The sequence below is a fragment of the Mugil cephalus genome, chromosome 11, assembly GCF_022458985.1.
Source record: "Mugil cephalus isolate CIBA_MC_2020 chromosome 11, CIBA_Mcephalus_1.1, whole genome shotgun sequence".
NCBI classification, from domain to species: domain Eukaryota; kingdom Metazoa; phylum Chordata; class Actinopteri; order Mugiliformes; family Mugilidae; genus Mugil; species Mugil cephalus.
In genome coordinates, this window is record NC_061780.1 from 26690595 (window position 1) to 26718214 (window position 27620).

At 42.9% G+C, this 27620-nt stretch overlaps 3 protein-coding genes across 3 annotated transcripts; all 3 read left to right on the top strand.

Annotated features, from left to right (window-relative positions):
- Nucleotides 1-2893: 2893 nt before the first annotated feature.
- si:ch73-95l15.5 lies at nucleotides 2894-17349 on the top strand. Its single transcript, XM_047599375.1, has 11 exons — nucleotides 2894-3109; nucleotides 4942-5161; nucleotides 5244-6277; nucleotides 6850-6996; nucleotides 11622-11699; nucleotides 13270-13374; nucleotides 13552-13701; nucleotides 14929-15093; nucleotides 15257-15382; nucleotides 16183-16374; nucleotides 16772-17349. The coding sequence occupies exons 2-11, from the start codon at nucleotides 4990-4992 to the stop codon at nucleotides 16874-16876; spliced, it is 2274 nt and encodes a 757-aa protein (XP_047455331.1). The 5' UTR covers nucleotides 2894-3109; nucleotides 4942-4989; the 3' UTR covers nucleotides 16877-17349.
- A 147-nt stretch (nucleotides 17350-17496) lies between these two features.
- On the top strand, nucleotides 17497-23365 carry ccdc105 (coiled-coil domain containing 105). Its single transcript, XM_047599376.1, has 8 exons — nucleotides 17497-18173; nucleotides 18834-19100; nucleotides 19212-19316; nucleotides 19669-19807; nucleotides 20031-20197; nucleotides 20393-20488; nucleotides 20578-20691; nucleotides 21797-23365. Exons 1-8 carry the CDS (start codon nucleotides 17775-17777, stop codon nucleotides 21992-21994), a joined length of 1485 nt encoding a protein of 494 aa, XP_047455332.1. The 5' UTR covers nucleotides 17497-17774; the 3' UTR covers nucleotides 21995-23365.
- Nucleotides 23366-24358: 993 nt separating this feature from the next.
- On the top strand, nucleotides 24359-26672 carry LOC125016439 (protein Bouncer-like). The gene is made up of 3 exons (XM_047598937.1): nucleotides 24359-24607; nucleotides 26146-26265; nucleotides 26365-26672. The coding sequence occupies exons 1-3, from the start codon at nucleotides 24556-24558 to the stop codon at nucleotides 26571-26573; spliced, it is 381 nt and encodes a 126-aa protein (XP_047454893.1). The 5' UTR covers nucleotides 24359-24555; the 3' UTR covers nucleotides 26574-26672.
- The last annotated feature ends 948 nt before the right edge of the window (nucleotides 26673-27620 follow it).

The following is a 27620-nucleotide window of genomic DNA, read 5'->3' on the forward strand; positions in this document are numbered from 1 at the left end:
TTTTGCACAACTTAAGATAAAATTCAGTTTCAGTTTATGCCTGATTTTGTAATTAATTACGACCTCATACTCTGAAATCCCACCTTTAAACGACGAAATTTAATGTACATATTTCTAATTTACTTAACAATTTTCTTAAAAAAACTCAACTCAGAGGCCAATCTTCGGCTTTTGCTTTAGGAATTGATCATGTTTTACATTCTCTGCAAAGGAAAAACTTGTGGAAGCCACTTTTCTATCTGTGACTGATGACGTTGACGCATGCAGCCTCCTCGGTTCAATGCACCATGATGCTTCTCTACGTTTCATCTGCACCACTTTATTCTTTATGATCTGGTTGGACATCACTAAGCTCTGCTGGATAAACTCAGGTTCCCTCTATCAGCTCTAACAATCACAAACTTGCTGCTGTTGAACGTTCCCTGGTTTTTGGACCTTGACAAAGCGGCTTCTCTTATCATGCACCACGGTCACAGATCAGATCAGATTAAAAACATTCACCTCCTTTAATGAGTTTAATCATGCTGACATAATGGCATCATAAAGAATGAAGTGAAGGAAGAATGTCACTTTTTTTTTAATTGTTTTAATGTTTTACTCTTTTATTGTATCATGCACCTGTTTTATTTATCGGTTTTGACTTTGTTCAGCTGCTTCCATGTCTCTCTCTCTTCTAAAAGAACTTCCTGGTTAAACAGGTTAAATAAAGATAAAAGCAGCACAGAGTGAGGACGGTGGGGAGGAGGTTTCAGTTGAGCTGTGGCCAAAAGGATCAGAGAGGATTCAATTATTTCTCAATTAGCACCAGACCCCAATTTAGTTTCAGTTTGAAGTTTTCCATCGATGTCTGAGGATCTCGGGAAGTTGATGTGAAGTTTCTGGGCTGACGTCTTGTATCTGTAAAGTTCGGTGTATACGGAGCCGGATCAAGCCTCCACAGGGCCATGAGCAAAGTTAGATCCTGCACAAAGCTACTATAAACCCACTTATCATCCTGTCGTATGTCTCACATGGTTTTTTTTTTTTAATACATGATGTGTTACATGCTGAGATTTTGCTGTTGTTTCAGGTGTAATGAAGTTTGTTTTGTGTTAAACGCAGTCAAAACTACTGTGAATCATTTAAAATACACAAAAACAATGTTTGGTTTATTGTTTTTGGTTTCAAAAAAACTGCAACAGCAATGTGCAAAAAAATAATTTATAGTGCAACAACAAATAAAATCACTTATAGATAATAATAAAATAACAAATTCAGCTGAACAAAACAGGGAGAATTAAATAAAAGAACAAAATATAAAGAAAATACTTAAATAATGACATAAATGAACAGTTGAAATGAGTCTTAATGTGTTTTAAACTCTTTAAATAGTTTTATTCTGTGTTTTATTTCTGATTATTTATTCTAATTGCCTGAAAGCGTTTTATGAATACAATTATTATAATTATTTTGTTGTTTTGTTATTTTATGGGTGTGGAAAAGTTCCCTTTTCTCTGTGTTTCGCTGGATGATATTATAATATCTCATGCAGCACGTTGTCTCTTTGCTCTCACACATGATTAGATTAAAGCAGCTTTGTGCCTGTGATCAATCAGACAAACTCATTGATTTCCTTCAATGAACAAATCCACAGAGAATGAGCTGTTTGTTATGAGACAACACAAAGAAAATAAGGATTAATTTAACCACATTTTAAATTGTAAACATGTGCAAATCATGGATTTATCTGATAATCTAGTAAGGAAAAGCAGAAAACTGCTTCACTTCCATCAGATCTAATCTAAATAAAGAGAAAGGATCTGAACTTTGTGACTAATGACAGGATTATGATCTGTGCACAGCTGTGATAAAGCAGCTCATAAATTAGATAAAGGAGGTGGTTTAAAGTCACAGTGACTCATTTTCACAACCTGATTATTAACTGATATTCCTCTAGAATTAAAAAAAAAGATGAATCACCCCTTAAAACAACCTTAATAATAAATATAATAATTAAAATAATTATAATTTCTTCTATAAATATGATCCGTACAATTAAGATATAACAGCTCATACGCTGGATAAAGGAAGTGGTTGTGGTTTAAAGTCATAGCTACTAAATTTAAAAATAAATTCCTGTGGATGAACTTTTTATCTTTTTAAGTCCCTTTTTTCACATTCCCCTTGTGGATCATCTAAGTCTAATAATAATAAGAATAAGAATAAGAAGAAGAAGAAGAAGAAGAAGAAGAAGAAGAAGAATGTACAGTATTTCATTTAACAAAGGTGGAGTGTGATTATATCCATCTGTATATATTATATTATATTATATTATATTATATTATATTATATTATATTATATTATATTATTATTTATATTATATATCATAATATAAACAGTCTTACATTAGATAAAGGAAACCAGAGTTATTTAAAGTCACAACTACTAAGTAAAAAAAAAGTAAAATAAATGATTATTATTAATAAAATACAGTATTTCATTCAACAACAGTTGAGTTTGATGACATATTAAAGTTATTTAGTCACAAACAACATTATTTTTAAAATACAATGAACTCTTCTATTTTCTTTGGTCTTTGATTATGAAAAAATAAAAAATAAATAAAGTAGATAGTTTTAGATAAACAGTACATATATTACCTGCTTTTTTAAAGTTTATATTTTATTTTATTTTTAATACCTTGTAATATTACTGTTTCTACTGTAGTACTTTTTTTTACGGCAGGTACAAAAAACACTTTTCACTGCGCATGTGCCGAACAGAACCTGCTCTTCTATCTTTAAATCTTATCTGAGCCGGACGTCGTGGACTCGTGTCAACGAACCAAATAAAATCAGGTGTGGTGCTGACGTCACTAAGGTGACACCCCTCTCCTCCCCCCTCCCTCCCTCCCCCCTCCTCCCTCCTCTCCGGTGTGAGTCGGTGTGAACGCGCCCACGGTTCCAGCTCAGCTCCCGGTGCAGCACGTTCACTTCTTCCCCCTCGAGATCCGGGACTTCTCCTCGTTACCGCCGCCGCCGCCGCCACGGAGTCCGACCCGGGACAGTAGCTCCCCCCCTCACCCCGGGAGGAGGAGGAGGAGGAGGGGGACGGGGGAGGTGAGATCAGGTCAGTACGCGGACTCACCCACGAGCTTTAGCCCTGAAATCTGAAACTAGACTGAAGCGGAGCGGAGCCGGAGTGTTTGCTCTCGGCTGGAAATGGCAGCAGAAACCGTGGACGTGGAAGCTGCGTGGACAGTTTCGCTCCCTCGCTCCGTGTCAGCGTGGGAGCGAAAGGTCGACGTGTCCGCCCCGGGTGGAGGTCCGGGTGGAGGAGGGCTCAGTCAAACCTCAGCATCTAAACTAAAAGTTTAATCTACTGCCTCTACTGTCAGGTGGTTCAAGGCTGCAGCAAACGAGGACTCATTCATTTGACTCATCAGTAAAATAAAAGTTAAAACTTTAAATGTTTAATATTTACTAAAATATAACACAACTAATTCCTATTGAATATTTTTCGTTTAACGTTATGATGCCACATTTAAAATTAATATCTATGAGAGAAAAACGCAATTTTTACTCTTTTGTCAGATTCTTTCAGTGAAGATGTTTGTATATATATATATCTTTTTTTTATTATTTAATTAGCATCCTTAATGTTTTGTGATTTAAGGTTGATGGTTAACCAGTTAACCACGCTAACATGAAGCTAACAGGTGTGTCTATGTGAGAGGAAACACATTGAAAGAGTCCCAGCAGCTTAGAACCAACAACCTTCAGGCTGTGATGCTAACCCCTGCTAAAGGTTGCTAATGTCCACTTACCCACCTGTCCACTTCTCTCTACCTGGCATTACCATTAGCATCTCCATTAGCATCTCCATTAGCATTGTGGGCAAATTCTAGGAGGTGTCCAACTACTTTGTTTTTTGTTTTTTGCGATTTGGTCAGATTTAGTACGAGTCTCTTTCTGGACATTATGTGTCTCTTTGTGGTTGTTGCTAGCCATTAGCATCTCCATTAGCATCTCCATTAGCATCATGGTAAGTTGCAGCAAGCGTCCAACTACTCTGTCTTCTCTTTTGGTTAGATTTTCTTTGCTGTCATTTCTAGTCCCTTTGTGGACATTTTGAGTCTCTTCCGCCTTCATGCTGCGATGCTAACCCCTGCTAAAGGGTGCTAACACCCACTTGGAGCAAAACGTTCAGGCAAATCTAACATGCATCACCATTAGCTACTACTTTTTTGTTGTCTTTTGGGATTTAGTCAGTTTTTATTCTCAGTCCTTGTTCAATCCAACTTTATTTATAAAGCACTTTAAAAAACACAAAAGTGCTGTAGAGAAGAAGTAAACAAAACACATAAATGGAGTCATTGTGTGTCTCTTAGTAGTTATTTTGAGTCACTAGCATAGCCGTAGCATCTCCACTAACATTAAACAAATTAAACTTCTTTGTCTTCTTTTTTTGGGGGATTTGGTTGGATTTTTTATGAGTCTCTTTGTGGACATATCGAGTCTCTTTGAACCTTCATGCTGTGATGCTAACCCCTGCTATCAGTACCTGCTATTACCATTAGCATCGTTAGGATCCTTAGAAAGCATCCAACTACTTTGTCGTCTTCGTTTGGGATTGAGTCAGTTTTTTGTTCTTAGTCTGTTTGAGGACATTTTTTAGTCTCTTTGTTCAATCCAACTTTATTTATAAAGTAATTTAAAAAAGTACTGGAGAGAAGAAGTAAACATACTAACTACTGTTAGGGAGTAGCTTATATGCAAATTGGCATCGACGACTAGTTTAAACTCCACTGATCTGATTCTTGAACATGATTCATGCAAGATTCTTTAATGCCACATGGTTGATATCTGAAATGTAAAACCTTTTAGCGAGGCATGTGAGGCATGTGAGGTGTGTCCAGACCTCAACCTGAACGTGGTGCGTCGCTTCTAATTTTATTTCAGAGAGAACTTCCCACGCCTACTGGACACAGCGTCAACCCTCTGTCCACGATGTCCTCCAGAGGTAAGAGTGACCGGTGCAGGATATGCGGTGGAGCCCTGCAGGGGAACCACCGGCGGTGGCTGTTTGGGGGCCAGAATAAGAAGAGCAGTCAGCCTCCGACTCCGACTGAGTCCCTGAGAGGAGGAAGCCTGTCCCGGTCGGTGCAGAGCAGCCCCTGGGGTGAGTCCGTAGAGAGTAAAGGAAATACCTCCCTGCTCTGATCCCGCTGAACCGTCTGATATTTGTTAGTTTCTCTTCCCAGGCAGCACGTTGTCCCTGGGTTCCTCTGCGTCTCTGTCCAAGTCTCAGCTATCGCTCAGCTCCTCCTCCAAATGCGACGACCTGCTGTCGGTGTTGACCCACATCCTGGGGCAGTCTGTGCCGCGGGGCGGAGGCCGCGGGGAGTTCTTGTGTGGCAAGTGTGTTTCCGTCCTCGAGCGGGTGTTCAAGTTCGACGGCGTGATCGCCAGGGTGAGGGTGCTGTCGTCCGAGCGGCTCCAGAAGTTGACGCAGGAGAGGGACAAGATCCGTCAGTGGGTTCGACAGAACTATCGCCAGAGACACCCGCAGGACTTCCAGGGCAGGGGCAGCATCGGCGAGGAGGACGGGGACGTGGACGGGGACGGGGACGGGGAGAAGGAGGGCTACAGGGAGATGCTGAAGGAGAACATGGCGCTCTCCGAGTACGAGTGCTGGTCTGAGAAGTGGGACACGTGTCCGTATTTTATAAGAACGGGCAAAAGATGCAGGAGGGGCAAAGGCTGCGAGGGCTGCGATTCCCTGCGGGTGTCGGACTCGGATTACGAGTCCGTTTGCGGCGTTCCCCGTCACATGCCCTTCCAGCCGTTCTCCCCGCTGGCGTGGTCGCGGGACAAGTCTCGTAGCATGCCCCTCCACTGGCAGAGGACGCCCTCCCTCTGCTCCAGCCCGGCCTCTCTGACCGGATCCACCCTCTCCTTACGAGCTTCTTCCCGCACGGAGTCCGTCCAGTCCCTGGACTCCCTCGATGGCCACGACCCGTTCGACTCCCCGGGCGATCGGCTGGTCGGCTTCGCCCTGAACGAGCTGAAGGGCGTCGCGGGGAGGCCCGTGAGTTCACCGGCGGGGAGCAGGATCCCAGTCCTCGGCAGGAAAGACGGGAGGTCCCCGAGGAAAGCCGGAGGGACGCCGTCGCCCACGGTGAGCAGGACGCTGAGCTTTGGGGACGTGGAGAACGGAGGAGGGGATGAGAAGGACGAAGAGAACGGGGACGTCCTGACACAGCTGAGGGACGAGTTCATGCCTCTTCATCGAGGGGTGAGTGTTTTCTTTCTACTTTAGGACATTTAACATCAGATCAGGACTCTGAAGTAAAAGACGAGAAGAAACAAACTGACAACGTGAGTGCTTCTTTTAGTGGATAAGTAAAATAAAACCACTGCTCTGTGGTGCAGAGGTGATGAATAGTGGCAAACAAAGAAGAAGGTGACCACTCTGAGGTCCAAAGTTTAAAAAGCTTTTATTAAAAATGGCTAATGCATTGTCAAATTAAATTAAATTCTTTTGTGACCCTGATGAAGGCAGTAGACTCACACAATGTATTAGCCACTTTTAATAAATGAAATGGTGCCTTGGTCACCTTCTTGATCAGGTGGGAAAACACCACCCTGGTCAGAACAACTACAGAAATGAAAGAAGTCTGACCTGCTGCTGTGTGTTCAGAGGTCCAGATTAAATATTGACACAGTGGCTGTAATGAATAATCCAGGGACCAGCTCGGCCGTGCAACATGATTTGAACCACACCTTTCTCGTGTGTGTTATTTTTTTTTTTTTCTTCATACATTACACCACAGCACATGGCGCCATTAAAGCCGTTTGTTATTACAGAGCTCCACGGGAAGAGTTCACCACGCCATCAGGCACCTGCGAGGGCAGCTGGACCAGGCGGCGTCCCGCATCCGGAGCCTGGAGGCCGAGCTGAACCAGGGCAGGAGCAAACCCACCGAGGTCAACGGGTCCGAGGACTGGGCCCCTGTAAGCTTCCAGTTTCTTCTCTCATGCACACAAGCTAAAGGAGTGGTGCAACATTAGCTTAGCTTAGCTTAGCTTAGCATAACACCTGCCCCATATTGAAGGACAGACATCAGAGAAACAGGTTCCTCTAGTTGTGGTTATTTGTGTATAACCGTATATTATTAGAACGCGTCAGTGTCTAATAACAACATTTTTTTAATCTGTGGGAAAATATCTCGAGCTGGAGCTGAGGATAAATTGAGACTTTGCTCGTTAAGATGTCGTCTTCGTCCTGGCGTCCGTCCACAGTGTCTCGACGCAGAAACACTTTCAGAGCAAACTGTTGTGTGTTTCCTTTCTGCAGCGAACGATGTGAAGCTTCAGTTTTTAGATGAGACTTCACGTCGCTTTGGTTCTGCAGCGAGATACAAACGTTTTGCACCAGTTGTCCTTCGAGCTTTGTGCTTTGTGCACATGTCTCTCTCACTAACAACACTAAATAAATAAAAGAAATAATAGAAATATAAAAAAAAGAAAAACAATGTGCAAGAGAAAACTGTTAAATTAAAAGCTAAAAAGTGCTCCTCTTCCTGGGGCCGTGAGGCAGTGAATGGTTTGTTTCTGGAGTCTGACAGAACCTAAAAATAAAGCTAGTGTACGGACGGAGATCGCTCTTGTTCTAGTGGAAAAGAAAATAGCGTGAACCCTGACGCTGCTCCATCATGACCACAACAAACTGAGCTCACAGCTCGGTATCAGTATTTTTTTTTCCATGCATAATCAGGTGTTTCTGACATTTTCTGCTGGTTGAGAGAATTGTCACGATGAGCGAATGTTGTAGAATAATTCCACACTAGTAGTAAAACAGGGCTCTTAAGTTGTGAACTTGGAGTTTCCTGGAGTTGAGTGATGAGGGTGAAGAGTGTTTGCAGATAATTTATCAGAATATTGTGCTAAATTCCTTTAAACCAGAACCTCTCCAGCGTTTTTCAGGCCAAGGAGAGATTAAGTCGAGTGCACATTAGTGCAAAATAAGACAAAATATAAATATAATAATCTAAACAACACAACAACAATGGAAAATAAAGTCAGTTTAGCAAAATGAATAAACAAAAGCAACAATGTGCTAATAAATATAAATATTCCCAGAGAATGGGCAGAAAAGCAACAGTGACTGAAATAACGTCTGGTGATGCCATCGTAAGGAATGTTTCCAACACCCTGGTGAAAGTCTGACACCAAGAATTAAGGCAAAGGGGTCCAACTTTTTACTAGCAAGGTGTACCTAATAAAGTGGCCAGTGAGTGTGTGCCAGTGTTTAGCTTCAGGTTAATGTTTTGGGAACTCTGTGCATCCAGCACATCAAGGTTGTGTTTGTTGCTGCCTGTTGCTTCCTGTGTGAACCGTTGGTTTAGGCTTTAAAGCTGCAGCTCAGCCTCAACGCTGAACAGTGTTTGAGTCACGCTGCAGGTTTGAAACGGCTGCAACTGTTCACACTCAGCCAACCGTCCACCACGCAGAGAGCAAACAGCCAAGGCCTCCGTGGTTTATTTAAGTAAATCAGAAACATGTTGCTCCTTTTCTTATTATTCCATCGTCTGAACTGTACCAGTAAGAATCACAGTGATTTCTTTTTCACTTACGTCCATGTTTGTGACGTGTAACTGAATAACTTTGGATCCGACCACGTCTTTTAACTCGCTTGGCACCGGTTTAACGTTGGGAGACATTTTAAAAGACTGAACCAGGAGAAATGGTTTTATAGCAGTTTTAAAAAAATATTAACCTCATTCATAAAACCAGATTAAAGATTCAAGACGTTTATTGTCATAAGCTCAGTAAAAACAGCAGTTGTGAATATAAAAACTCAAATTCTTAGCTCTGTCACTAACAATGCCAAATAAAAAAAAACAAGATAAAGAAATGTTCTGCGCCTTATGACTGAGAGTTACATCAAGAAACAAAAGTATTAAAGAGCAGCTGACCCCAAAACCTGCCTGAACTCGGCGTGCACGCACTTATTTTAAATCAGGAATTCAATTAGACCTGAACATCAAATAACAAAGCAACAATACAAACGTCTCTATTGTAGATTAAATATGACAAATCATGATCATAATGTCGTGTAGAAACGAGTCGGTCATGTTAGAACAGAGGTTTTGTTTTAGTGCAGACTGAGCTGAGATCATGTACGAGTCCTTTCACGGTGGTTGGTTGTTTTTCCGGGCGTCATAACTGCCTCCAACCTTTTGTATTTTTCATTTTTAACGAGCCAAACAGGTTTATTATGCAGCAGCTCCACAGTCACACGTCCCAACAGCTCCCCGAGCCTCCCTGTGGGCGCTGACCGAGCACAAACACAGCGTTATGAAAGGCAGGCAGGGTGGCTTGGCCTGGCCTGGCTTGACTTGGCGTCCACGCAGGGTGTGTCCACACTTCCTCGTTTACAGGTGCAGATAAAGACTTTGCCTGGAATCTGCCCCGACCAGCGGAGTTTGCCCCGGGCTCTGCAGCCTGCTGATGGACGACATTGTTGACAGGCCTCTCAGCTGGTTTCTGCCTGAGCTGATCAGTCAGAACGAACGCCGCTGTGACCTGAGGTTTTAATTAAATGTGTTGGTTGGAACACGATAGGCATCTTTCTTTTTGATGTCTTGCCAATTTTTCAGCTGTTAGTCAAGTTTTAAACACAGCGCTGCTTATTTAATCCATCAGTCATTTGCTGTCGAGTCCTTATTTGTGCCCTTTTAGCTCAGTCTCGGCTCCAGCTACTGTCTGGAGACTCAAATATGTACAAACTACAAACTGCCTCCTGCTGCAGCCCAACTCATTCTAAACTCTATTATAATCTTTAATAAACTGTAGTCAGGCACTTAGAAGCTTTAAAACAAAAATGAAGAATATTGAGGCTTCTAGGTTCTATTTTCTATTGCACACTGCTAACAACCTTCATCTTAAATATATAAATATATAAATCAGTGGTCAAAACGTGCACAGACGATTCAGGAAAACGTTTATCATGCAACAAAACAAGATGCTGAACAGGCCAAAATGTGTCTGTGGCATAGACTGTAAATAAAGATGGATGTCAAAAGCTAGTAGAGCTCCCCCTGGTGGCTGCCTGCGGTATAGGTCATAAGCTCCTCCCCCTCCATGTTAGTGGGCGGGACTTGGGCTGAAATAGAACATTAAAATGCACATCAAATCATTATTTTAAGGATGGTTTCAAGAAGTTGCTTTAGTTTCGTTATTTGACGCTATAGAAACAGGAAGTGACGTGAGAGTCTATAAAAGTAATTTTTAAAAATAAGTTCAGTGTATAATCCCAATATTTCCTTGTAGCTGGTGAAACGAAAGTGGACCGTACTGATCAGACTCTGGCTCCAAAGTCACAAGATGGCGCCGCCCGTATCCCCGGAAAAATGGCGTCAGTTCGGCCAATGAGAGGAAGTGGAGACGTGGCGTCCATATTTATATACGGTCTAGTGAGACTTCTGATATCTCCTGTCTAAGCCATGAGGACACAGAGCAGTTTGGTTTAGGTTTGAGGTCCAGGCACAGCCCAGTAGAAAAACATAAGGCTAAATAATAACGCTAAGAAGGATCAATAAAAATGAAATACAGCGGTGCAATTAGTAACAATTAACTAATAAATAGACAGATGTTTAACTTAACAGATATTGCATCTGGAACATAGTCAGGTGTTTATGAGTTCAACAGTTTCTGGAAGGAAGTTGTTTTTTGCTGAGTCTGTTGAAGTAATTTAATAACACTTCTAACTAGTAGATTTTTCTCTGTAAAAAATCTGGACGTGCTTTAAATAACTCATCCACGGTTTAATGGAGCTATGCTCAAAATTCAACTTTCTGAATGTGGTCCTTGTCCCAGTTTACATGCAGCGGAGAAAAACTAATAACTGACGGGAACATGTCCTCCTCCTCTGCACTAGGGGGCGATATGTGTCTTGTCAGCTGACCTATTATGTTATATAGTAAACAAGGGTTCATTGTTGCAGCAGACCGGCATTTAAACAACAACCAGATGGATAATAGTTCAGCTTTTTAATGCCACATGTAATGTGTGCGCTACTTATGGTGCAGATAGATGGCGCTATCCCTAAGGTGGTTCTTCTGCCGGCTCTGTTTACCTTCTTCTTCTGCTGCTGTCTTTCTTGGATGTGCACACGCGTTGTCTAGTTAAAGTCCAGTTAAGTCTGATAAGTAAAACTCGTAGAGTAACGTGTTTACACGCGTTTAAGTTGTCCAGTTAAAGTCGTATTAAGGCAGTCATTCGTTTTTTTTTTTCCATGCATATAAACGTACTGAATGTGTCTCGATAAATCCGGTTATTTTTTAGCTGGAAGCAACATAACAACCAGACACTGATCTCCAGGATGAGCGTTGAACTCGTCTCTGATTCATTTTCTCTGGATGGAGTGGTTGACTGATTGAAAAGTTTTAATTTGCACTTTTTTTAAAAACCAACATTTCAGGTTTTTAAATTGGAGAATTTTCATGTTTTTGTTCCTCTGGACAAAAGAAGAAGACGTCTGATGTTCTTCTCCTCAGATGAATCATGAATGAAAGTAAACATCAGTCCCAGCCCTGTTGGATCTTTTCTCACGGTGTCTCTCCTCTTTCCGTCAGCTCGTCCAGGAGGAGGGCGGCTGCTCTCTGCTGCAGAGCCTCGGTCACTCCCTGCGCAGCCGGGAGCGTCTGATCCAGGTGGGTGAGGAGACGGGGGGGAGGTCGGGGGGAGGCCGGGGGGGAGGAGGAGGGGAGGAAGGGGAGGAGGGGAGTGGGCCGACACTGTGGCTCGACGCTCACTGGAATGTTGTTTGTCTTTGGAGTATGTTCGCCCTTAAAGCGGCAGCGCCTCCTCTGAGCTCGCTCTGTCTGTGTTCAGCTCCGACTGGAGGAGGCGTCCACTGAGCGCGCTCCTCATTTAGCTGCTCCTCATTTAGCTGCTCCTCATTTAGCTGCTCCTCATTTAGCTGCCCCTCATTTAGCTGCTCCTCATGTTGATGAGTAATAGCTTCGGGCAAACAGGACAATGAAATCAGGATAAATGTGACGTTAGACCAGCATGGAGCAGCAGGTCTGCATTTACATTTAAAAAGTTCACACGAGAACAAAATTAATTTCCATGAGTAGAGCTGTAGTTTGCATCAGCACCGACTCTCCCTTCATTCACCAGTCGTTGTGTGTTGTGAGGCTGCAGTGAATTAAAACCTACTAGAAGATGATGATGATGACTTACAAACCTCTGCAGAAATTCCTCTTTGTGTCGTTTTGAAATTAAATCCTCTTTTCCCCATTTATTCGAAATCATGAATTTGCACTTGAACCACAAGCTCAAGGTGGAAAAAAATAACATTAAGCCACTGACAAAATCACCGACTTAAAGTTTAACTTAAACTTCAAAGATTCCTCAGATGCTTCAGGTAATTTAGCAGCTTTCAAAGAGCGTCAAATAAAAATGAAACTTCTCAGAAAATAAAACGCTTCAACAAACATCAGCATTATATTAACCACCTAAAATAATTATTTGACTTGTTTTAGTTTGTCCAATAACATGGAGGAGGCGGGGCTTAAATGACCTGTAGTGTGCAGCCTCCCACCACTGGGGGGAGCTCCACATACAACATTAAGCCCCGCCCCCAAACAATCCGATTGGTCCGGCAGATATTTATTGGAGCAGAATCACTTCCTAACGAAGCAACGAATCTGTAGCAGCGTTCTGGACTGATGCTCTCGCACGTCACGCCCTTTAGCTTGTTAGCTTAGCACAAAGACTGGCTTCCTGTGAACATCTGCACAGTCAGACTTGCTGTCCCAGCTTTTTCCCCTCAGTATTTAAACTTCAGAGAGGTGTAAATCTTCTCAGCTAGTTTCAAACTATTCCTTTAAAACGTGAACATACTTTAAATATAAAAGAATCAAATAAAGTCGAGCTTTATTGTCGTGTTGACATATGTGTAACTGTAATGCAGACAGAATGAAACTGTGTTTCTCAGAGATATGTGCAGACTTCGCAAAACAACTCAAGTCAAAATACAGTGATAAATGGAAGGAGCAGCGTGTCCTTCCAGGCTGACTGTCTGTGAGTCCCACAGTGAATCTCTGGAGTGATTTGATGGTGTCTGTTCAGTGGCTGCAGTGCTTCTCGTTTGCATACATATCAGCCTGACTCTGGGTACTGGTTTAGCTACAGGCCGGGTCATAAACTACTTAAATAGCTGTTAAAGTGTTTCCCCTGACAGATATTTGACGGATGTTTCCTTCCTGCTTGCAGGAGTGCATGGGTCTGATCAGGAGGCTGTGCGTGGAGGAGGGGGCGGGGGCCGAGCTGGTCGAGAAGCTGACGGAGAATCTGAAGGAAATTCTCTCTGACAACAAGGTTTGTTTGTTGATTGCAGCTCGTCCCGGCTCTGAAGGTGGCGCCGGCCTTGTGCTGAGTATTTTTATCCAGTAGCATGTCAGTGATTTGGCACCGGGAGAAGATCAGAGTTGAAATGAGGCTCTGATTAGAGGCTGAACTCTGCAGACGGTGCGTTAAAGTCTTGTTGCTCCGCAGGCCGCTCTGCAGACTCTGAGGGCTGAGATGAGGGAGAAGGAGGAGGTGATGGAGAAGGAGATGGAGGCGCTGAGGAAGGCTGGACGAGACAGAGAGAAGGACCTCGACACGCTCAACACTGTGCTGCAGTGCAATCAGGATATCATCAACGTAAGAGCACATTAACATCACTTCTTTATGTATCAGGGCTGTAAATGTTCCCGTCTCTGTAGGATGGTGCTCTTGGCAAAAACTTAATTACTCAATACTATAAATTCTCTTGTTGTTGTTGCTCTCATGAAGTAACAAGTGCAAATACAAATAGAATAAAAAAGTAATATAGCTGCCAAACTATTTTAATAGTTTTTGTGGATTAATTTCGATTAATCGCAGTTAAATCTCATTCATTTTAAATCTCTATCTATATCTGAACTGAACGTGTTGATTTTACACCTTCAACAGTTTCAGCAACTTTTTGTGTCTTTTTTCGTCCACTATGTGTCCACATGAATGTGTCCCTGTTGCTACGGAGACAGACTAACTTGTTGACATTGTCCAACCAGAGGAGAGCTGACGCTTCTTATTGAGAACAGTGTCTCCCAGTGAACAGTGGCTGCAGGAGTGGACACATATTAGCAGCAGCATTGGCAGCTTGTCTTTGTCTTGGTTTGTCTTGGTTTGTCTCCAGCTGTTAGCCGCGTTAGCCCAAGTGCTAGCAGAATCCCCGGCTAACGTATGCTTGGCTTGGTTCATGTGCTGTTTGAAGCTGGAAAGAAAACTGGATGATGATACTTTATGTGTCTCCACTGGTCCCTCTTGGTGTCTTTGTCCTCAAATGTCCCATGGAGAGGACCAACGTGCTGTTTAGCGTCTTCCATCTTTATGGGTTGGTTCTGCTGCCTGTCACTACCGGATCAGCTGGTGCTAACGCTAACGCTACTTGGACAAACTGAGACACGTTCACAGTCGTTCTGCTGCAGACGCTTCATTAATCACATTCATCAGGATGATGATTAATCTACGTTAATTTAATATAAATATATAACGTAAATAAGAAGTGAGATGCATGAAACCAAGTTTTCACAGTTTGACAGAGGTAAGATGATGACAAATAAATTCTAAAAGAGTCTGTAATGTCTGCAGCCTCATCACTGGCCTCGAGGATCAGTTTGTTGAGTCTAGTGTCGTCCATGAACCAGCGAACAGGACGATTCATGAAACATCGTCCGTTTCCTCTAAATGTGTTGCTACTTTTTGAATATTTTGTACATTCTTTCAGTGTTTTGTATATATTCAGTCTAATTCTGTGCTACTGATACAAGGAACTCTCCCATTCATGGGATAAATAACGTCACGAATCCATCGACGGGCCTGATTCACGTCTGGTTCCTTCTCCAGGAAATGCGAGTAACTCTGGGGGAGAAGGAGCAGCTCCTGAAGGAGGTGGAGAAAGAGAGGGAGGTGTGGAGGAGGAGGGACGAGGCCCTCGCTGCCGTCCTGCAGGAGAAGGAGGCGCTGGTCCAGGACATGAAGCATCTGGAGATCGTCCAGAAAGGAGCCGAGGTATCTGAGGTTTTTCCTCCTCCTGTCACTTAGCAGATCAGCTGATCTAGTGTCAATAACTGTAAAATTAAATAACACAGAACTAATAATCAGATTTAAATGTCTCTCTAATTATTTACCACATACACCATCAAGTATTTATTTCATAATTATGTCTGGTCAGGTGCCTGCAGAGGGCAGCGCTGAGCTGGCAGCTTTACTGAAGGACCGGGAGAGTGACAGCGCCACCTTGTGCCAGGAGATCACCCGACTAACTGCAGCCCTGCAGGAGAACCAGGACCTGCTGAAGGTGAGAGCGTTAACATCACGTTTAATTCATTAAATAATTCTTTAATTTTCATTTGTCCTCATGAATGAATCATTTCACAGGAAGTAAAGTGCAGTTTTATCATGTTTTGTATTTTTAGTGCATTATATAGTTTAGTGGTGACTTCTAAATAAAAACTACGCAACACTCTGGTGGAGGATTTATTTACTTATTATGAATGAAATGTAAAAAACATATAAATAAATTCAAAAGAATAAAAAAAACAATAAATAAAGAATAGAGCTGAATGAGTGATGATACCAATAAAAAAGAAGAAACGGAAATAAAATGTGTAGAATTAACAGTGGAAAGATGACATAACAATTTAAAAAAAAAGGAAACAATTAATACAAATACAGTCACATAAATACTGAATAAATTGAAAAATAAAACATTTAAAATAAATTCATTAATAAATAAATATTGACTAACAAAGAAAAATAAGACCTGACAGGAATAAAGAACATGATTATTTCATACAGACATGTTTGTACTTCTCATTTCTTTAAATTGTATTTTATTAGTAGTATTTTTATTAAATTCTTTGTGGTTATTGTTTTCTGTTGATCTGATGTTGTCCTTGTCCACTGTGTCTCTGATGTCTGCTGCAAAATGAATTTCCTTCCGGATGTCAGTAGATCTGAACTCAGTATTTAGTTATAGTATATTGTATATTTCTAATGTCCTGAGTGTCTCCTAGAAGAAAAAACTAAACTGAACAAATGAAACATTGTGCAGCCTGAGTTTGAATCATGCATCTAAGTGTCGGCGCTTTGCTCCAGACGCAGCAGGAGAACCACAGCCGGGCGGCGGCGTCTCTGGCGGATCAGCTCCGAGGAAGCCGGCAGGAGCTGAGGGAGAAGGAGAAGGAGAAGAAGGAGGTGGAGAGAGTCTGGCAGAACGACAGGGAGGACAGAGAGAGGGAGGAGAGGAGGCTGAAGGAGAGTCTGCAGAAGAGAGACAAACTCATCGAGGTGAGAGCAGGAGGTCTGAGACATCAGCGTCTTTACGGATAGAACGGATAGTCCAGGACAGAAGGGTCAGTCAGGGGGAGATATCTGGCAGACATCTTTATTAAAAGTAAAAAAAAACTACAAATCTATGATTATTTATTACGGAAACAACCACTTATTAATAAAAAATGACCTGATGTCAATAAAAGGTAGATAAATAAATATCAACCACCTTCTAATCAGCTGAACAATAATAAAATGTACAAACTGTACATAATGTATTTTGTATATACTCATGTTTTTTTGCACTGAAAAGGAGAAACTCCCCTTCGTACGCTGTATAACGACAACAAATTCTCTTCTGTTCTATTAAGGCCACTGACTTGAGCTTGTTTCTGTTTCTTTTCCTTCGACGTAGCAAATCCTGTTGGACGCTGAGGAGCGGGACCATGTGTTCAGAGAGCTGCAGCAGAACCTGCAGAACAAACGCGAGCACATGACGGCCGTCAAACACACACTGTGACCGGAGGCGTCGACCGACACTTTGCACTTTCTGCTCCGCCGGGTCTTTGTTTCTGTCCGTCTCTCCGGCTGTGGGAGGCGTGAGTCTGGGCTGAATCAGGAGGCTCAGACTACAGTAGTTGTTGTGGGTGTGGCCTGAACACGTGATTAAAGATGAGTGTATTTAGTTCATTGTGGATGAAATGGGTCTAATGAACATTTCTAAGTGGAATAATTTATGCGATGATCGATCAGGAGCAGGGAACCGTTTTAATTTAAATCTTGCGTTTGTCTTTTTCGCTGTCTCGCTACTGAACTGCGTTTTTCTTTTTCTTTTTTTCTTTTTGTTTACAGTGCTATGTGAGCACTCACAGGGACGTTAACTTCAGCCAAAGTTATATTTTTAACCGACTGCTTTTATGTTTTCTCGGGTGCTTTGTTCGTCTGACACTTTTTTCTTTTAGCTCAAGAGAAATAAACTCTCTGATCCAAACAGCCGACCTCTACAGACCCCGTTCTTTCACATCCACCATCACACACTGTAGTCACTATTAATTATCACTACAATACCCATGAGCCTTTGCACCTGTTGCTGAGGAAAATAATTAAATAATTAGTGGAGTTGAACTGCAGGACGTGTTCTTCTTTCCATACGTTATCACAGTTCGTTTCATCACAGTTTGGCTTTAAAGTGACGGTACTCTGATTGGAGGAAACACAGAAAAGCACTCTGGGAGTTGTAGTTCTTTCATCCTGTTGTTTTTTTTTTATGCAGGAGAAACTACTTTTTTAGTTTTTAGTTTTCTAGAAACTAAACAAAACAATACAATAAACAGCGATGTTGTAGGAGTGTGTCATGGTTTGTTTCCTGGAATATGTTTTAAACTCGGTGTGACTGATGATGACACCTGATGTATTGAATGTCTTCGTCACTGTCCAATCAGCAGCAAGAGGAAGCGTTCACATGGAGACGACGCTTTACACAAAAGTTTTTTTTTTTTTTTCAACTCTGGAGGTCTGACAGCGGTGAAGCGGAGCGGCTTCGTCAGGGAACAGCTGCAGGGATGCAGGTCCAGTCGGTTCCTCTCGGCTCCGTCTCCATCGGAGCGCAGTCCTGGCGCGATGGCACGGTGCGCTCCATCCGGCGGGCGGAGCGCCTGGTGCGGCAGACCCGGGCCGGGGGCTCCGCCGCCTGCGGCCGGCCCCGGAGCTGCAGCGCCTCGGGACGTTTCCTCAGCCCGAAGAGCGCGGAGACCGGAGCGGAGGAATGCGCAGAGAGCAGGAACAAGCCGACGAGGCCCCAAACTACAGGAGCCACGGTGAGGAAAACCGGAATGAACCCAAATAATCTCATTTAGAATAAAACACAGTCAACTTTGTACTCAGGTATTATTAATGAAGTCATGTTTCCTACTTTGAATCCAGGAATTTTAAACGAATCTGAGGAGCAATTTAATAAAAATGAAATCCAAATAGTGCGTATGTCTCCTTTGTGGTGATTCATCAGAGAATGGACTTCTCAGGGCGTCAGAAGTCTCCTATGGTTTTAATGTTTTGGCTGTTTGCTGTACTTGCAGACTGCATTATGGGAAGTGTAGTGCTTTCACCTTTGTTGCCTTGATTTTGACCATTTAGTGTTAATCAGTCTCTTCTGGGTGTTTTTGTCCATATGATCCCAAACAAATAGTTAAATAATTAAATTAGTCTTTGTACGATTCTGTTTCCTTTTAATCCTCAACCACTCAGACGCAGATGCTTCATTTGCATGTGGCTTTGATGCATTAACCCGTGGTCGACCCTTATTTTATTTTATCTTTCTTTCACCCTCTGCGCAACTGAATAGTTTTGGATAAATTAACAGACTTTTAATGTTCATCTCAGTCTTTTTTCACAGCTGGAACCAATTCTTGGTTTTATTTACATGTTGAAAGTATTTAACCAACAGATGGAACTAGACTGAAGCCTCTTTATTCTCCCAGGGGACGTCCGTGGCCCCGTTCCCGGCCACCAGCCTGCGTGAGCAGTGCGCGGGGGCCAGCGTGGCCCTGGCCGGCCGGTACATGCGGGGGGTCCGGGAGGTGGAGGGCCGGCTGCGCAGGCAGGCCGGGAGGGTGACCGAGGAGGCCGTGAAGCTCCACAGGGACCGGGGCCACCTGGAGAGGACGCTGCGGGGCCTCGGGGCCAATCTGACCGTCAACAGGAGGAGCTCGGAGGGGAGGAGCAGGAGGCCCCCCACCGCTGAGACGGTCTGTTCATCCTCCAACCATCATTCACATCAGGAATGGTCACACTCATGTTCAACATCAAATAGAAATAAAAGTAAAAATCTAGTAAACCGATGGTTCGTCCTGTTGCAGGAGAGAGACGGAGCCGATTACCTGCTGCTGTGGGAGAGAAGGGAGCTGGCCGAGCTGAAACGGGACCTGGAGGGGGCCCTGAGGGACACCCTGGGACAGCTGCAGGTGATTCACTCCCCCACCAACACTTTAAACGGCCTGGACAGCACCTAGCGGTAGCAGGAGGAATTACAGACACACAGAAGGATAAATGTGCAGGAAGAGAAATGAATGAATGAATGAACTGTTCCAGCAGGGTAATGGTGTTTGGTACGAGCTCAGTTCTTTTTGGACACACGGGTAAAAACCACAGACCGTAAATAAATGTGGACGCCACATCTCCACTTCCTCTCACAGTATTTTTGCCAATTTTAGGGCAGAAGGAAACAATAGTAAAGAGTTTAGAAAACCGAATAACTCGGCTGAATAACTGATTAATGGTTAAATGTTAAAGTGGTGGTGCGTCCGTGTCCTCCAGGTCCTGGGGGAGAGCAGCAGGAAGCTGCTGGACTGCGCCACTGAGCGCGCTCGGGTCCTGGACCTGCTTCCTGTCAGTGGATCTGCTGGAGGTCAGAGCTCCACCAGAACCACGGACCCATGTGGCCCCTTCACACCAGGTACAGAACCCGGACAGCACGAAGCCACACGGTTCATCCTAGTCAACCTAGTAAAATAGAAATAAGACTCTAGTAACATGAAATAAAAATAAAACATAAGTGCAGATGTAAATAAATAAAAAATAAAATAGTATGAGCAAAACTTTACAGAATTTGCACACGAAAAAAAAATGAACAAGAACCAGAGACTGTCTGTCGTTGAAACCTCTTCTTCTTCTTGCAGAGTGTAAAGAGGTCCTGGAGTCATCGTCTGTGGTCGTCAACCAGTCACAGCAGCTGAGAGGAAAGAACAGAAAGATGCTGAGCAGCGCCATCGTCAGGCAGAAAGCTGCTCACTGCGCCGTTAACGACGGCCTGGTGAAGAAGGTCGCTGAGACGGTCTCTCTGCAGGTCACTGAAGCCCTTCCACAATAAACTCCCCACGCCTCTAGTTACTCATTAGCACTACAATACCCATGAGCCTTTGCACCGGTTGCTATGGAAAATGATGAATTAATTGCGTGAATTAATTAGCTGTGACACAAGAGACGGGAAGTAAAACTATTAGTTTAGGTATTTAGTTGAATTAATTTATTTTATTTGCAGCAACATCTGACTGTGACGTCTGCAGCCGCCAGACAGGCCATGTACCGCAAGCAGAGGGAGATCAACTCCATCCGTCACAGTCACGACAGAGCTCAGGTCAGTGTGTGACGTCATCACAACGCTCCGAGCTGCTGATGATGGTGGTGGTGATGATGGTGGTGATGTTCCTATTATTCTGTCCACAGGGTCCAGAGCACAGCGGGGACGTCCTGTCCAGAGAGAAACTCAACAGGCCTCTGGTGCAGGTTTATCAGAGACACCCGGGGACGCAGCTCCCTGAGGCTGCTCATCTCATTCAGGTGATCAGAGCATCCGGGCTGTTTACACACACACACCAGTCAGCCGTTACATTATGACCACCTTCTGCGTGCTAATGGGCCTGTTCTGCTGTAAAAAACAATATGTAAACAACAATTTGTAAAAAATGTGCAACAAGTGTAAAACTTAAGTTACTGTAACTGCCTTAGAGTTTAGGAAGAGACTATCATTGGGAACACAGGTCGCTCTCGTCCCCCCGGTGTCACCGGCCGGACAGAGGAACCTGAGACCAGATGGCAGCCGCTCAAACGCTGGGAGCAGAGCAAGCGTTGAGTCATGTGTCATAAATGTCAGGACATGAGTCCATGAGCTGAATGTGAAGAGAAACTGGGTCATGGAGGAAGACAAGGAGCCCAAGAACACCAGTGGTTCTCCAGAAGAACCAGATGAATGTTCAGGAACAAGTCAAAGTCCTGACCTTCATCCAGTAGAAATGTTGAGGACGGACCTCAAAGGGAAAGTCAGTTTAATTGTCAAGTTCTTCACATGTACCAGACGTACAAAGGAATAAAAAATAAAAAGTTTCTCCATATCCCACAGTGAAGAGGTAAACGGAGAACGACAGACATTTTCTAACACTAACATAAACAGTAAAATAAAATAAATGTAACACAGCAGCAGCAAGTTTGTCTGTGTAAACGTGCAAAAGTCAGTCAACAACGACAGCAGAACTTTTTCCTATGATAAATATACACGTGTAAAAGGCCAGTCCTTCTCTGGGTCACAGGGTTCAGACTCCAGAGAGTCCAGCTCTCTCCTGCCTGGTGGACGAAGCTGTTTGAGCGTCTGGTCGGCTTCATGTGAGGAAACCACCAACATGTCAGAACTGAACTGGTTCTGTTCTGAGGGATGGGATCAGATTCCTCCAAGCTGCTGTAGACACTGATCAGCTGTTACCACAAACATTTAGTCTAACGGAGCTCACAGACTCACACACTGGACACAAGGACTCACTGATCTGAAGAAATAAATACACAAGTTTAATGTTTCTGTTGCTTTCAGGACTTGTGTGAAACCCCACTGATGTTTTGAGTCATTTTAATGAATAATCTGTTAACCCGTCACTGTTTTGCGTCCGTCCCTCAGGGCAGCGCGGTGCTGAGACGGTGTCTGAAGTCCTCTGAGGACGAGCTGGCGAAGCTGCAGCGCGTCTGTCTGCAGCTGCTGGACGACCTGCACGGGAAGACGACGGCAGCTCAGGTGGATGCAGCCGTGGTTCGTATGAGGCGCCAGCAGGTCGACCAGAGAGCGATGCCTGCTGTCCTCCAGCGGGGGGCGCTCTGAAGCCAACCTCCTCTGTGTGTGTGTGTGTGTGTGTGTGCGTTCAGTAGAGCTGTAAGTAGAGGTTTAATGTGTGGCGAGTTCAAGATCAATAAAATGGGAAGAAAAGCTTTGAAGATGTTTATTGTCGTATGCAGAGGAAATGCCTGAATGACATTCAGACTAAAAGCAGGAAATAAATAAACTAAAACAATGTGCAGGAGAAAACAGTTCAATTCAAAGCTTAAAACCAGAGTTGAGGATCGTGCTCCGTGCTACAGATCTGGTCCGTGGGAGTCTTTCATTTCACTCTCCTGCAGCGTCTCTCTGGAGCCAGGAGACAGAAGAGCTTGTGTTGAGGGTGTGTCCTGTCCTTCCCAGGAAACACGGTCTCTGAGGTCTGAGCTGACGAAGGTCCTGAAGAATTTGAAAGTCCTCACCCTCTCTGTCTCGGTGTCGCCCATGCATTCATCACATCCATGGAGCAGATGGACTCTGATTAGGACTTGAAAGTCATTTGGAATCACAGAGATGCACCTCACTGATACGTAATAATAATAATAATGATGCATTTTATTTGTGGACCCTTTCAAAGCACTCGCCTTACATAAGACATACAATACAGTATTATAAAATCAGATTTAAAAGAAGTGCATGGATAAGAAAGAAAGCTGTTTTAAAGAGAGTCTATGTTTAGAACGTCAGGTTGGAGAATGATCCAAAGCCGTGAAGCTGAGAGACTGAAAGCTCTGAAACCTGCGGTGGACGGTCAGGGAGGAGGAGGCTGAGGAGGATCTGACTGTACAGGAGGGTTCGTATAGTTGGAGAAACAACTGGTTCAGTTCATCAACATCATCAGCCTTCATGCCTATCGATTCCTCTTCAACTCTTTTTGTGCCCAATCTTTACGTCAAAGCATGTTGTTCACATCACATGACGACATGAGGGCATGAAGAGTCTAAAGTAGGAAGAGACTGAAACGGTCCAACGAGGCTTCACTCCCCCAGAACCGACTGGAACAGCACAATGTGCAACTTATGCAGCGTCGTAATTTCAAGCAAATGCATCAGCACCACCAACATGGTGAAGCATTTGTTGACGATGCACGGCATCAAATACTGAGAGAGACATGAGTTTGACGATCTCTGGTCACCACGTCTCAGCAGAGCAGAGCTAGTGAGGATCCAGAGACCAGGTTCCTATTTGTTTACTTACACCAGCTCTCATCTCTGGTTTAAATACTCAATAAGATTCCTGTTGTTTACATAGAACCACCAGCGGCAACTTCTTCCAGACACGAGGAACTGATAAAGAATCAGATCCATAATGTATATATTAAAATAAATAAATAAATCAGATGTAGATTAAATTATGTTTGTAAATACATATGAATGCCAGTAAATATTTGATTTAAAAAAAAAAGAAAGAGTGAGATTCTTAACCTGAGAGGAGGGAAGTACAGCGGAGTTACCTCTGTCTTATACAGACAAGTAGAGCTTTGTGTCATCTGCATAGGTGTAAAACCCTGTGTTTACAGAAAATATTGTCAAGTGGAAGAAGGTAAATGAGGAACATTAGTGGAGCCAGGACGGAGCCCTGGGGAACTCCTCTAGTGATGAGTGAAGGGTCTACTTTTAGCACTTCTGTGGAACATTTTTATTCAGGGGCAAAAACTTTTAACCGTGGGGTCGGTGTGTAGGGAATAACATTTATAATCTTGTTGCAAATCTTTGTTGTGCTGAGATATCTGCTCCTGGTCTTCATGCAGATATTAGTTAAATAATGTCATAACAATGCATCCTTCCAATAAATCTCTTAAAAGTTAAAGTGATGATCTTTTAAAAATTAATTTTGCAGAAACCGGGATGTTTCCATGTGATCTAATTATCTCTTCTGCAATTATATGTGACCATAATAAGAAAGATTACAAAGCAGAAAAAAGAAAGTGCGATAAGACAGAAACGGAGTAATCTGATTATCTGACCTCTTTGAAAACAAATGATTTACGTATTAAACTAAAGAATCTGAGTTTAGTTTGAAACCGTGAGCTGCATGCGTGGATCTTTGGATGTTTCCTCTAGTGCAGTTTTCTGGTCATGGGACTGAAGGTCACTTGACAGCCCTCCCCACCACAACTCAACGTCTTCCATTAGAGGACGTGATCTAATAAACCTGCTCTGCCTCGGCACAGGACCCGTGTCATACTTTAAAAATAAGTAAACACTGTATTTGAAGGAGGGACGTGAATCCAAATCTCAAAGATCTGCTGACTCCCTTAAACCTGAATGAAACTGTGTTCTCTGCAGGAGCACAGCTGGTGCAACATCAGGACTTTTTTTTTTTAGCCAAAGGCCTTATTGAATCAGAAGTGGTGGGGTGTGGAGATTCTTGAATTTAATCACCAGAATATCAAGAGAGACAAGAAGAGGTTTCTACCTTCAGATGTCTGCAGCCGGGCCGGGCCGAGGAGTCGTCGCTTCTCTTTTCTCCAACATGACAACGGCTGATTTATCCTAGAAAATATCAAGAAAGAGACACAGATCAGAGATTTCCCTCCTTCAGATAGAAAACAGTGAGAAACAGTGATGTCGAAGCTGCTCTGTCCTCTGCTTCTCCTGACTCTGCTCCCAGCTGTGGGTAAGTCAACACAACACAAGTGTTTCTGCTGAAACACAAATACCAGAAATTAATCTAATGAATCTATCGTCTGGATTCATTGGTCGGTTCGTCTGTTCAAGGGAAAATACTGACAGACTTGTGTGATGATGCTAGACTGGCTGCACAGCATGACAACGATAGTGAACTACGTTAATGGAGAGATGGCAAAAACCATCTGCAAACTTTACCCCCCCAACACCCACATTACGTCCTGTCTTGTAATGATTGTTTTTCTTTTGTTTTTTATTTTCTTTTGTGGAAAATTAAAAATTATAAATAATAATAATAGAAAAAGGAAAATAATGAAAAAGTTCCTGGAGTCACAACAGTGTCATAAAAAAATTAATAAATAGATCAAATTTGCAGAAAAATAAGAAAATGAATGTTGACAAATTAAGTAGTTTTAATTGATATCTGTGCATATATTTTTTCATATTCATTTATATATATATATATTGCATGTAATCTCATTTGCAGTCTTGCATATTTTTAAGTATCTTTATTTAGAACCACCTTATTAAATAAACACAATAAAAACAATAAAACAAAGAAACAGAAAAATCTCTATTTAAAATGCAATTAAAAGGAGGAAGGTCTCTGCCATAAAATTCAAAGTAGATCATAGACATTTTTTTTGTTGAAAACTAAAACATATATTTTTTTAATTTAACGTCAAACTTGGAAGCAAATTAAAATATTTTGCACTTTGCCTCAAACATTAATGATCGGAAATAGGTAAAAGAAGATGAGAGTTTGTTTCTGTTTTATTTAAAAGCAGCTCATTGTTGTGGTGGTTACTGATGCCTCACAGCCAGAAGGTTCTGGGTTCTAATCCGTTCTGGGTGAGGTTTGCATGTTCTCCCTGTGTCTGCGCCGGTTCTCTGCAGGTTCTCCGGTTCCCTCCCACCCTCCAAAGACGCTCGTTAGGTTCACTGGTGACTCTGTCAGACTGGAGACCTGTCCAGGGTCCACCCGCCTCTGCTCAATGACAGCTGGAATAGACTCCTTATTTTTAACTTGTTTTTCTTTTTACTAGCAGTTTTAGTTTAGTATTTAGACCAAATAATTTCCCTTGTGGACCAATAAAGTCTGAGCTCCAGCTGCAGGAAAAGACGAGTTAAATACAAAATAGAATAAGGTTCAGACAGATCAGAGTAAATATATTAAAGGTACAAAAATATTTACTGACTTTATCAATTTGAACTAATTAGTACAGCTGGGAAAACACAACTACAGTTAATGAGAGGCTCAATATACAGAATAGTAATAATTACTCCAACAGGAGGAAATGTTGCATCAGAATGACATGAGTGCACTTAAACCTGAACTACACAGGATGAAGACAGTGATACACGGGTGTAAACTGATATATGGTTATGGAGGAAATGCTCCTTCATTCATCCTGTAATTAATTCCAGCTCTTCTATTATTTCAGTTCCATAATGCCAAGTATCCAGCTGCAGGGGCAGTTTTTAGCTTCTATTTCCTGAGTTTCAACTAATCCCTCTGTGCTTCAGTTCCCCTCTTCTGTTACACGTGCGTGTTTCCGGCCATCTCGCCTCTGGACTGCATCAGGTACCCCATGAAGTGCCCCCCGGGGCAGCTGTGCCTGTCCAGCCGGGCCGTGGGCCAGAAAGGTGAGGGGCCGCCGAGCGCGATTCAAATGAACCGAAAGCGAGAAAAAGAAGTGAGAGATGCTGGCTGCCGGTGTGAGTCTGTTTGTGGTGAACTTTCAGGGGACTTCCGGGTGGTGCTGTACGAGAAGAGCTGCGTCCTGCCCGCGCTGTGCGGAGTCACGGGAGAAAAGTACGCAATGGGCCTGAACTTCACCTTCACCAACGAGTGCTGCAACACGCACCTGTGCAACGAGGCGGCTGCAGCCCCGGCCGCCCTCTGCTGGACGGTCACGCTGCTCGCCCTCCTCTCCCTGCAGTCAGCCTGGTGACCGCAACCACTCCGACGCGAGGAGGATGTAACCGCATCTCCCTGATGCCATTTCTACTGTTTTTATCCGAGTTGTGTTGAAATAAACTTCTATAATCTCCCACTTTGTATCAGAGAGTTTGAATTAAATGTTTAAAAAAGTCTTAGGAACAAACATTGAACAGCTTCATTAACATCTAGTTCATCCATGTTGTGTCACGACCTGAACGCATCCTGCAGAGTCGTTATACACCGATCAGCCACAACATTATGACCCCTGACATGAAATGGTTCCGTGTCCTCGGGGATGCAGACATTTAACAGGCTGTAGGTTGAGGGACATTACACTTCATGTCTTCATGTCTTCATGTCTTAGGAGGGATGGGTCACGTTGCCAGGTCACGTGACTTCATGCCAGCATTCAATACTACATTGATACATTTTTCTTGTTAATTATGTTTTGGGGGGATTTCTTTTTGAAAAATATCGTTCTTTAAAAATAATTCATTTTTTCATGTTGAAAAATTATAAATTACATCTACAGAACTTCGATGAACCGTCCAGATATAAGGCTATAAAGACAGGAGAATATACTTATATTTAGAAGCCTTTACCTACAGATAATCACTTATATAAAGGTGATAAATATCTGCAGGGAAACTTTTGGACCTGTCATTCATTCATGTGGATGTTACTCTTATTTTTATTTATAAAACTATTCATGCCCTCACACCACTAAAACCTAAAGCAGTGTTCTGCTGGGAATCCTCTGGACCTGGTATTCACAGAACAAACACGAAGGTGTTGACCTGGCCTCCAAATTCACTCGATCCCAAACTGATCAAGTATCTGTGGAGAAGCTTTCACTCAGAGACCCCCCAGTAACAAGGCCCATGTCCCTTCTCTGAATGAGTCACCTAAAGGAGACCTACACGATATTAGGAAGGTGGTCATAATGTTTTGTCATAACTTGATTTAAAGGAGTCTCTAAACTACAGTCTAATCTAATCAGTCGCTCAATTAATTCTAACTTAAATTATAAATTAAATAATAAATGCGGATAAGGTAA

Coding starts and splice junctions, on each gene's coding strand:
- si:ch73-95l15.5 (XM_047599375.1), top strand. CDS start 4,990: ATGTCCTCCAGAGGTAAGAGTGACCGGTGCAGGATATGCGGTGGAGCC. Junction 13,375..13,551: donor AAATTCTCTCTGACAACAAG/GTTTGTTTGTTG, acceptor GTTGCTCCGCAG/GCCGCTCTGCAGACTCTGAG. Junction 15,383..16,182: donor AGAACCAGGACCTGCTGAAG/GTGAGAGCGTTA, acceptor GCTTTGCTCCAG/ACGCAGCAGGAGAACCACAG.
- ccdc105 (XM_047599376.1), top strand. CDS start 17,775: ATGTCTTCGTCACTGTCCAATCAGCAGCAAGAGGAAGCGTTCACATGG. Junction 19,808..20,030: donor ATGTGGCCCCTTCACACCAG/GTACAGAACCCG, acceptor TTCTTCTTGCAG/AGTGTAAAGAGGTCCTGGAG. Junction 20,198..20,392: donor CTGAGACGGTCTCTCTGCAG/GTCACTGAAGCC, acceptor TTTTATTTGCAG/CAACATCTGACTGTGACGTC.
- LOC125016439 (XM_047598937.1), top strand. CDS start 24,556: ATGTCGAAGCTGCTCTGTCCTCTGCTTCTCCTGACTCTGCTCCCAGCT. Junction 24,608..26,145: donor GACTCTGCTCCCAGCTGTGG/GTAAGTCAACAC, acceptor TCTGTGCTTCAG/TTCCCCTCTTCTGTTACACG. Junction 26,266..26,364: donor CCGGGCCGTGGGCCAGAAAG/GTGAGGGGCCGC, acceptor GTGAACTTTCAG/GGGACTTCCGGGTGGTGCTG.